This window comes from Zosterops lateralis, assembly GCF_965231275.1.
Source record: "Zosterops lateralis genome assembly, chromosome: 6".
Lineage (NCBI taxonomy): Eukaryota > Metazoa > Chordata > Aves > Passeriformes > Zosteropidae > Zosterops > Zosterops lateralis.
Genome location: NC_139761.1, coordinates 54,141,980 through 54,152,092, shown reverse-complemented (window position 1 = coordinate 54,152,092; position 10,113 = coordinate 54,141,980). Strand labels below are relative to the sequence as shown.

General features: G+C 52.6%; 1 protein-coding gene across 1 annotated transcript; it reads right to left on the bottom strand.

The window, feature by feature from the left end:
• Window positions 1-220: 220 nt before the first annotated feature.
• On the bottom strand, window positions 221-8,866 carry LOC310911151 (SITS-binding protein-like; the record flags this gene model as incomplete). Its single annotated transcript, XM_083864439.1, has 10 exons — window positions 221-394; window positions 1,183-1,362; window positions 2,439-2,560; window positions 3,580-3,716; window positions 4,177-4,445; window positions 4,821-5,000; window positions 5,088-5,238; window positions 5,330-5,534; window positions 6,259-6,430; window positions 8,408-8,866. 10 exons carry the CDS (start codon window positions 8,864-8,866, stop codon window positions 221-223), a joined length of 2,049 nt encoding a protein of 682 aa, XP_083720565.1.
• Between the last annotated feature and the right edge of the window lie 1,247 nt (window positions 8,867-10,113).

The following is a 10,113-nucleotide window of genomic DNA, read 5'->3' as shown; positions in this document are numbered from 1 at the left end:
TGTTGGTGGCAGAGCCACTATTTTGGGATAACAACGAGTAAGAAAATTCAGACGATTTCTCCTGAAATTTAAAAAAACAAAACCAAACAAACGAAAAAACCAACAAAAAACAAAAGGATCTTGGAAATGTGCAAAGAGGCTAGAAGTCTGAGGGGAGAGCAAGTGCCTGTGGCCAGCACTGCCCTTGGAGGTCTCTGTCCCAGAGCTGCCCAGCCTGGACTCAGGAGGTCTTTACAAACACAGGCACCTCGGCCAGGCTGGCAGAGTAATTCCTGAGGGTGGTGCCCCCATCGAACACTCGGGCAGTGTTGGTGTCCAGCCAGAGGTGCCCCTCTCCTGGAAGGTAGATATCCCTCCACGTTTGTCCCTTTTCTGTTATTGGAGCAACCAGGACCTGCAGGGAAAAGGAAAAAGAACTTCAGCAGAGGGAGGATTAGCCAGGATGTACCTGTGGAGATGAGATGGTCATCAGGGAATCCTGGAATAGTTTGGGTGGAAAAGGACCTTAAAAATCTTCCAGTCCCACCTCCTGCCATGGGCAGGGACACCTTCCACTGGTGTTTTCCACCAGTTTTCCAACTCACATCCAGCCTGGCCTTGGACACTTCCAGGATAGGACAGGCACAGCTTCTCTGGGCACCCTGTGCCAGGGCCTCAGCACCCTCACAGGGAGTTCCTTCCCAACCCCATCTATCCCTAACTTCTGTCAGTTTAAAAACATTAATGCAGTGCAGTGACATTCTTTTGACTGGAATTTGGATCATCCCTGCCTGTAGCTGCCCCAAGATTCCATTGAGTTTATATTTTTGAAAACCAGAACGAAAAAACCCATCAGAAATTTGTGTTTCTTGCAAAACCTTCTCCCCAATGACAGAGCCAATGTAATCTCACCTTCAGGGAGCACTTTTCCCCCTTGTTTTGTGAGAAAAGCAGTTCCCAAAAGTGGTTCACAACATTCTGAGACTACTTATTCCTGCTAAATCATTTCACTTCCAAAGGTGATAGAGGGTTTTGGAACCCTAAATAAGAGTTTCATGAGGAAAGCCAGGCTTCTCCAAAAAAGTAAAAACCCCAAACCCACAACACTCAGCTGCTTTGGCTTGGATTTAAATCTGCTCAAACCCAATCCCTGGTTTGTACTTGTGCAGAGCTGGATTTACAGGAATAATGCAGAATTCCCACCTCATCCCCAATGAGAAACTCATCCTCTATGGAGAATGCAACTGGATCCGTGGGGCTGAGCCACCAGGCAGGACGGAAGATGGGGTATCCCAAACTCTGCCACTCCTCACTGTATTTTAGGAGCAGCGGCACAACAAAGTCCCGGTGCCTCTGGATGCACTGCCGGGTCAGATTCAGCACCTGCAGGTGAGGGACAAATCCATGAGAAGCCCAACATCCAGGAAACAGCAAAGCAGGCAGAGGAAAAAAAATTTAAAAATTAAAAGCAAAAATATATACTCCCTTGAGAAGAGAAATTACTTAGTTGGAATGTCCTGATCAAGTTATGGTGCAAATTTGGCTGATATTGGATATTATTGATTTGACTATAAATCTACTGGTAATACATTTACATTCATTGATAATGGACATAAATCAATTTGCTTTAAATCCATGGGTAATTGTTGTAAGTCCACTGGATTTAAATCTATTGATAACAGATACAAATACATTGTATTTTAACAGATTTAAATCCATTGTTAATTAATTTAAACCCAGTGGATTTAAATGAGTCTAAATACTCTGCTAATGGATACAAATCCATTGGATTTTAATGGTTTTAAATACATTGATAATTATTATAAATCCATTCCATTTAAATGTATTGATAGTGGTTACAAATGCATTGGATCTAAACGGATTTAACTACCTTTATAGTAGATATGAATCTATTAGATTTAAATGTATTTAAATCCATTTATATTGAACAATAACCTAGTGGATATAAATGGATTTAAGTCTACTGATAATGAATATAAACCCACTGGATTTAAATGGGTTTACATTCATTGATAAGGTATATAAACCCATTGGATTTAAACCCATTGATACTGGATATGAGTCCATTGGAAGTGAATTTAGATCCATTGACAATGAATTGAACCCATGGATTTACATCTACTGATAATAGTTATTAATTAATTGGATTTAAATGGATTTATCAATGGACATCCATTGATAAAGGACCTTATTAAATTTGATTTAAATTCCACTGATAATGCATATGAATCCAATGAAATGAAATATAATTAAATCCATTGATAACAGATACAAATCCATTGGATTTGAATCCATTGGTACTTGAATCTAAACCTGTAGATAATGGATTTATTCCCACTTCAATGCAAAGCTGAGGACAGCAGCTAGAAGGCCTTCCATGGCTTTTGGGGCATTGGGCATGTCAGAATCCCAGTGTCCTCCCAGTGTGGGATGCATACCCAGGTGTCACAGCAGAGCCAGGGCGGGGTCCCAAAGGCCATCACGGGCAGGAATGTCACAATCTGCAGCCACCTCACAAACAGCTCTGGGTCCCCCGGGGTGGCTCCAGCCACACTCCCTCCTGCAGGAACATGGGGATGGAGTGAGGGCCTCACATGGCATGAAAGGTTCTTGGGAAACTCTAGAGCTCCTTCCAGTGCCTAAAGCACCCCTGGGAACCATGGCTCTGAAAACCTGGCACAGCTTCCCTGGAAATGGCACAAACCCCCCAGAACCGAGGGCTCACCCAGCCATCCACAAATTCCTGTTTCCTCCAGAGGCTTTTCCCAACTCTTGCAGCTCCTAGGCTGTTGGGACAACCCCTGGCAGCAAACTGCCCAGCTCTCTCTATGCAGGAAGATCTGCACTCCCATCCATCCAAGTCAAGGGCTCCAGCACCTCTTTGGGAAGCAAACTCCCATGATGGGATTGCTTGAGCCTCATTTTCTAAGGAAAACAGGCTAAAAATAGAGGCCAAATTGAAATATTACTCTTGATCCCTATTTCAGGGCTGTTGTTTAGCTCAACAGTCCATGTTTGACACTTCTGCACGGCCCCTGCACACTCAGGGTGTGTTTTAACCACCACTAACTCCATAGCTCCATAAAAAAAGGGCAAATGCATCCACTTGGCCCTGATTAAAGGTTGTTTCTTGCCCTTCTATAATGCTTTTATTTAAGGATTCCTGCAGCCATTTTGCTTTGGAGCAGGGGTGCTGGAGTTTTAGGAACATCCATTCTCCAGCCAGGAGATGCAGCCTGGGGATGCAGATCCTGGTTGTGCCAGGTGGGATTTAGCCCAAGCCAAGCCCTTCAGGGGTAGGCTGTGGTGGAGCTCTGGGAGGGGCATCCCCAGAGACCTGGCTGCTGCTGGAGTTGCCTGGCAATATTTACAGCATATCCTTTTGGTTTTAATTCCTCACTTTTTTTTTTCCCCTGGTAACATTCATCCCAATCAAGCCAGAACAACTGAAAACTGAGGAGAAAAAGTCTCCAAGCCTCCCCACAGCACAGATAAGGTGCAGATGTACCTCCTGTGCCTGGAAAAAGGCTGCAAATCTCACTGCAGAGAAACAGGTGGGGGGAAATGGAAAATCCTTACCTACTGCATCAGGGATGAAGAAGTTGTAGCCCAGGAGGCTGTAGTGCAGCACGGAGGGGATGAGCCCCTTCAGCCCAGCGTGGCTCCAGTCAGAGTGCAGGGGCCTCATCTGGACAAACAGCGGGAGGTGACTGGATCTGGAGAAACAACACAAACCCTTCAAGGTGTTTAGAGGGTTTCAGGAGCTGAAATTCCATGATGCCCAGCTGTTTTGGGACTCACTGGGGCCAGATTATAGTCCCAGAATGGTTTGGGTGGAAAGGGACATTAAAGCCCATCCAGTCCCACCCCCTGCCATGGGCAGGGACACCTTCCACTATCTCAGGTTGCTCCAAGCCCCATCCAACCTGGCCTTGGACTCTTCCAGGGATGGGGTGGCCACAGCTTCTCTGGGCAACCGATGCCAGGGGCTGCACCACCCTCAGATCCCACAAGGATAGTTGTCTCCAACACGCTGCCCTAGCCCAACTTCCTCACCACTTCCCTGGGTGCCAAGAAGCATCTCAGAATACCAAGAATGTATTCCAAGCACCAGTTCAGCCATCCCCCAAACTCCTGTGCCCATCAGCTCCAGCCAAGCCTTTCCCTGGTGCCCACCTGGTCCCGGCACTGATGATGGTGCCATTGCCCAGCGTCGCCAGTGCCGCCGCCAGCACCTCAGAGTATCCATCACCCTCCAGCTCAGCGGGAGCAGGGACATCCTGCTCCAGGAAAGAATTGCCCTCTACTCCCTCGAAGGCCACGTAGGTGGCCCCCAGTGCCTGCTGCAGGTGCCGGGCACGAGCCAGGTACCATTGCAGTGCTGCCTCGCTGGTGACGTTCAGGCGGGCGCAGAGCTGCCCCTTCCAGGTGGTCAGCAGCGGGATCTGTGGAGGAGGAGGATGCAAATCCCTGTCAGATCCATAGGATACTCTGCTGACCCCAGGGTGCACGGCTGGGGGATGCCATGCTGCCCCCATCCCACCCTGCACTGTCACGGTGCAGCGCATCAAGGTGTAAACTCTCCCTGAACCTCCCCAAAAATCCCTGAGCTGGTGGCAAAGGGGTCATTAAAATGACCGCACAAAATGGAGCTGGGGAATCTTCTGGACACTGGAAGTGGAAATTTTAAAGCTGCTTCCATAGGAACGAAGAGATATGCTATGGGCAGTGGGATTGGGCTGTGTCCCTTGATAAATAATAAGCCTGAGGGGGGGTTATTCAGCTTTAATTTTGGTTTGGGGGCGGAGGGGGTCCCGTACCGAGCTGGCCCCGGGTCGGGGCTGGCGGCTGAGCCAGTATCCCTCGGCCTCGCCGCCGCGCAGGGAGCGCAGGAAGAGCGGGGAGGTGACACTGGCGTAGGGGGACAGGGTGATGGAGAGCTCCAGAGGTTCCACCAGCGCCGGGACCTGCCTCCTCCTGCGCCCCGAGGGCACGAGCTCCTGCGGGCGGGAAAGGCAGGAATGAGGGGTTTGTGGGAGAGCAGCACCACCCTCCCCGTGTCCCCGGGGGTGGCAGGACGGCCGTACCGAGGCGGCGAGGACGGCGGTGCCGCGCTCCCCCAGGGCCACCACGCCCTCCTGGAGGCGATGCCGCTTCAGCCTCCGCGCCAGCGACCTCAGCCCTCGCTTGATCCTGGCGGCGGAGCCCTCCGGGCCGTGGTACCGCCAGATCGGAGCCCTGCGGGGTGGGAAAGTCCTCGTGAGATGCTTGGGGCGGTGAGCCGGACGTTTGGGAGGGTTCCCAAGGAGGAAGGAGGAGGAGGGCTCACCCCAGGAGTGCCGTGTCGGGCGGTGTCCGAGCCGCCCCGGCCGGGGCAGTGACCGTGTGCCGGCGGGCGGCGGCCACATCAGCACTGACACACAGCCGGTACTGCAACGGCTCCGCGCCGCCCGCCCGCGCCTCCAGGCAGAACTGCCTCTGGCTCTCCACAGACAGCAGCAGCGACACGTCCTCGGCCACTGTCACCGTCACTCCTTTGGGGGAAAAGTGGGGAAACGCTGTCTCGGCAAGCACCTGGCTGCTCCTGGGAGCCACAGGGATGAGCAGGGCAGAGCCTGTCTGCTGCCAAGTCCTCTTGGGTTGATCCCACCAGGCATCCAGCTGTGCCAACCATCTCCACCCTGCTCCTGCTATTCCCTTGTAGAGTCCAAAATGCCTTTCAAGGGCTGGATTTCTCCCTTGCCTGGCCTTTTCACTCAGCATTCAGCAGCCTCAGCCATGCAGCACAGCTGCGGGTCAATTGGATTAATTTGGGGTAATACCTGTAGTTTGATGTTCTGCTGAATAATCCAAATATGCCCCAGAAAATGACACCAGCAGCAGAATTCCTGCCTGAATCCAGCATCCCACAGCAGCATCAGGGAGCCACAAAGCCACTTGAGTGGAGCTGGGGATGCAGCAATGGGCACAAATCTGGGCTTAAAAACAAACCAGGCACACCGAGAGCACGGGATGTCCCTGGAGTGACTTGGGCCACCCCATCCTCAGGCACTCAGCATCAGTATCACAGCCTTTCCCACAGGGATGAGGCAGTGTGGGATCCCTCCCATGTGCCCTGCTGCTGCCACATTTGCAGGATATTTTACTCCTGGATACATCTACACTGCCCTTAAACCAGCTGCTTTAGAGGTGAGGAGAGGGGCAGAGAAGCACAGGGATTGAAGCTGCTGGGCACTGGGCAGGGAAGGAGGTGGTTACCTGTGGATCCCAGGAAGTACCTCTCCAGGACGGGCCCGAAGCCGTCGGGGTTTGTGCTGAGGTCACCACTGACCAAGGGCTGTGCGGGGCTCTCGGCGCCGTTCAGGGGCCAGTGCTGGGCATGGGTGCTTGGCCCTCCATACCAGGACACATTAGCCATGGAAAAACAGTCCTGCAGCAGGGAAAGCATCATCAAAGAGCAAGAAATACTCAGGGGGAGCAGGAAGGCTATGCTTGGAGAGAACTGTGCTAGTGGAAGGTGTCCCTTTTACAGCGTAAAATTATGGGTTTGTTTTTAAAAAAAATAATAAAAAAAAGGAAAAGCAAGAGATGCTTCCCAAAGCCTGCCAGTTTTTGCTGCAGGAGCACAAATAAAATCAAACTGCCTTGGCAATCACACCTCTGCACCCCATCACAGTTATCAAACACCTCTGAGTCTCAGGTGAAAAGAGGCTGCAAAGGTTTGAGCAAAGAGACTCCTGCAGGTGTGAGTGGCTGTGGGACAGGAAAACAGAGGGGGAAACTCAAGGAAACAGCTTTAAAATGCACTGATGGAACTTTCAGAAACCCAGCTGAAAATCTTTGTATTTTGGTTTGTTGGCTTGTTTGGGGCTTTTTTATTGTTTGGGGTTTTTTTTGGTTTGGTCAGGTTTTTTATTTGGTTGGTATTTTTCGTTTGGTGCTTTTTTCTCTGGGTGTTTTGTTGTTGTTGTATGTTTGTTTGTTTTTCTCTGTTTTACTTTAAAAACACATTAAGCTATCCAGCTGCCTTTCCCAGAGTTTCTGGGGTGAATCTGCAAGCACAGATGCCCCCACATGAGCTCTCACAGAGAGCTTTTAGCCCCATCTTCAGCCCTTACCCTGATGGCACCAGTATTCTAAGGGCAACACATCCTCCCTCCCAAGGCACAGCTTCCCTCTCTCCCGAGGGCTGATAACAAGAATTTCCCTCAAGAGACTCAGTTTGGAGATTTAGGGCACTTCTTATAGGCCTGACAGGGCCCTGGGATGAGGGACATCCCTATCCTTGACCTGCCCCCTGCCAGAAATCATCAGTTTTCACTTCAGAGCTGCTCAAACTTTCCCCTTTCTGCCAAATCGTGGGATCAGCAGGACTTAGAGTCCTCGTGACTTCCCGGGCAGGATGGGCTTCCCCGAAAGCCCAGAGTTCTGGGGCCATGAAGGGGGCCTGAGGTGGTAGAGAGGACTCCGAGACCCCCCCACTCAACCCACCCCATGTTTATTCCCAATCCCAAGGCTTCAGAACCTCCTGGAGTGCTGAGCTCGGGGGCACAGAGAGGTTAAGTCTCTCCAAGGGGTGGGGAGAGGAGATGTAAATTATTAAAGTGGAAACCCTGGAGGCTCGGAATAGCTGTACCAGGTGTCAGCTGAACTCGTTACACCAGCTGGGAAAGAGGGAAAACAGTCTGTTCTTAACTCAGATTTCACTGGATCATATTTTCCAACGGTTTGGTTTTTTTTAAAAAAAGTGAGGGAAAGCCTATCCTCTCTCACTCATCCTCTCAAATGCCTCACACCAATGGCAGTGGAGGAGACCCAGGGTTTGTGCTCAGTCAACACGTCCCACCCACCCCAAACTGTGCCAGCAGGTGATTTATGGCTAAAGGGGGACAATCCTCCATCCCAGAGAATCCCATCCCGCTTCCCTTCCTGTTCTGAGGGCTCCCCACAACTGGACACCCTGCTCTGACAGCGTTTCTCCTTCCCCTCCTAAGACTCCTTCCCAGAGTCTGCTTCTATTTAACTGAGGGAGAAAACAGGGAATGGTACCAAAAATGTTTGCAGCAGCGGACACGGATTATTCCCATCCCGCGGGAGCTGCCCATTGTGTCTGTGCTGGAGGTTCTCGCCAGCATTGTCATCTCCAGTGGGTATTTACTCCGTCTCCATATAAACACAGCTCTCCCACCCCGGGGTCACCAACGTGGCACCACCACTGATTTTGGGGCTCAGCATCAGAGCACGACGCTTCCAAAAGGTTTTTGGAAAAACCCACCCGGCTGTAGAAGACAGGGAGCCACGGACACAGCGGGACCCCATAACTGAGCTGGGGGATTGTGGTCAGGCCAGACGCCCTTCCTTGCGGGATCCCAAAGGATTTGGAGCGGGACAGAGGGGCCCCCGTTACCTTCAGGGTCACGTCGGGGCGCAGCGGGGTCCAGCGGACGCCGTAGCACTCGGTCCCGGGGGCTGCCGGCGGCTCCAGGGAGAGCCGGAGCTCGGCGTCCTCCTCCCAGGAATAGCAGAACTGGCCGCCGTCGTGCCAGCAGCGGTCCCGGGGCGGCGGGGGCTCGGTGGCGGGCACGCTGCCCACGGCGATGGCCAGCACGGGCCGGCCGGCCGGCAGCGCCCGCAGCAGCAGCGCCCCGCGGCCGCGCTCCCACAGCATCCCCGCGTCCCGGCCCCGCAGCACCCACTCCTCCGGGGACTGCTCCAGCGCCTGCCACGAGATGATGCCGATGGTCATGGCGAAAAAGACGGCCACGCCGAGGCAGCCCACGGCGCCTTTCCAGGGCTCCGTCATCTCCCTGAAGCCCAGGGTCCAGGTGGACTCCGGGAGCTGGCCGGTGTGGCGGGAGAGGGGCATGGTGCGATCGCAGGGATGCCGTGGCTCCGCTGCTCTCCCCTCCTGCAGCAGCACAGGAAAGAAAACCCTCTGGGATAGCTCCAGAAGATCCTCTGGGATAGCTCCAAAAGATCCTCTGGGATAGCTCCAAAAGCATGCACAAAAAAAGTAATTAAATTTAAAAAAAATAGTTTAAAAAAAGGAAAGCTGCAAGTCTGTTCTCTCTGCACTGATCCCGAGGTAAAGGGAGTCCCCCCTCCACAGCCTCCTGCACGGCAAATCCCACTGCTGGGCTCGGTGGCGGTGGCTCAGCCCCCAAACCCAGGGGCTCGGCCCCTTGGCACAGCCAGCAGCACCCAGTGACACCGGGGAGGAGGAGGAGGACACACGTGGCCCGGAGCCCGGCAGGGAGATGGGACCATGGACAATGGGAATCGACGCTCCAGCCTGCGCTGCTCTGTGGGGTTTGGCATCACTTCCCTCCTCGGTTTGGAAGCAGCAGCAAATAGCCAGGGGTGCAGGAAAACATCCCAGGGTGGGTCGAGAAAGGAGGGGGTGCCACATCCTCTTTCCATCTCCTCTCTCTATTCCCTGGGAAAGCGTTTGGATAATGCACAGAGCAAAACCGCCTGTGGGCAGGGTCTGGGCACCTGCTGTTCCTCCTGGTGAGGGGTCACCTGTGGTGACAGCTTCGTGGGGTGGCACTGGCTTGCCCCTATATCCCAGGCCCTATCCCACTGCCCGCTGGCAGGTTGGGAATTGTCCCACCTCCCCTGGCACAGCACAGCAACCCCTGCACCCCCCGCCACCCCCTTACCTAAAAGCAGGTTCGGAGATGCTGTCACAGCCCCTGAAGTGTCCTCAATGTTTTTCCCCGTGGTTTTCCCACCAGCAGAAGGTTTTCCTCCTCCTTCCCAGGGCAGTTTTCCCTCCTGGCCGTGTCTGAGACCCGTGGAGCCGAAGGAACTTGATCCAGACTAACCCAGGAGCGTTACTTAAGCCAAGCTCCCTCCCTCCCTCTCGCTCCCCTGCAGCCTTCACGTAGCCACAGGTGGCTGCAACCCCAGCAGGGGCAGGACATGAAAAATATTAATTTTTAAAGGCTTTTATCTATAGGGGGATAATTATAAGGTTGGGTATTTTGGGGTTTTTTTGTGTTGTGGTTTGTTTTTTTTTTTTTTTTTTTTTTTTTTTTTTGCCATTTTGCTGAGGTGGCTCTGGTTGAGTCTTTACTCTACACCTATGAATCCATATATGAAGCCCTGGGA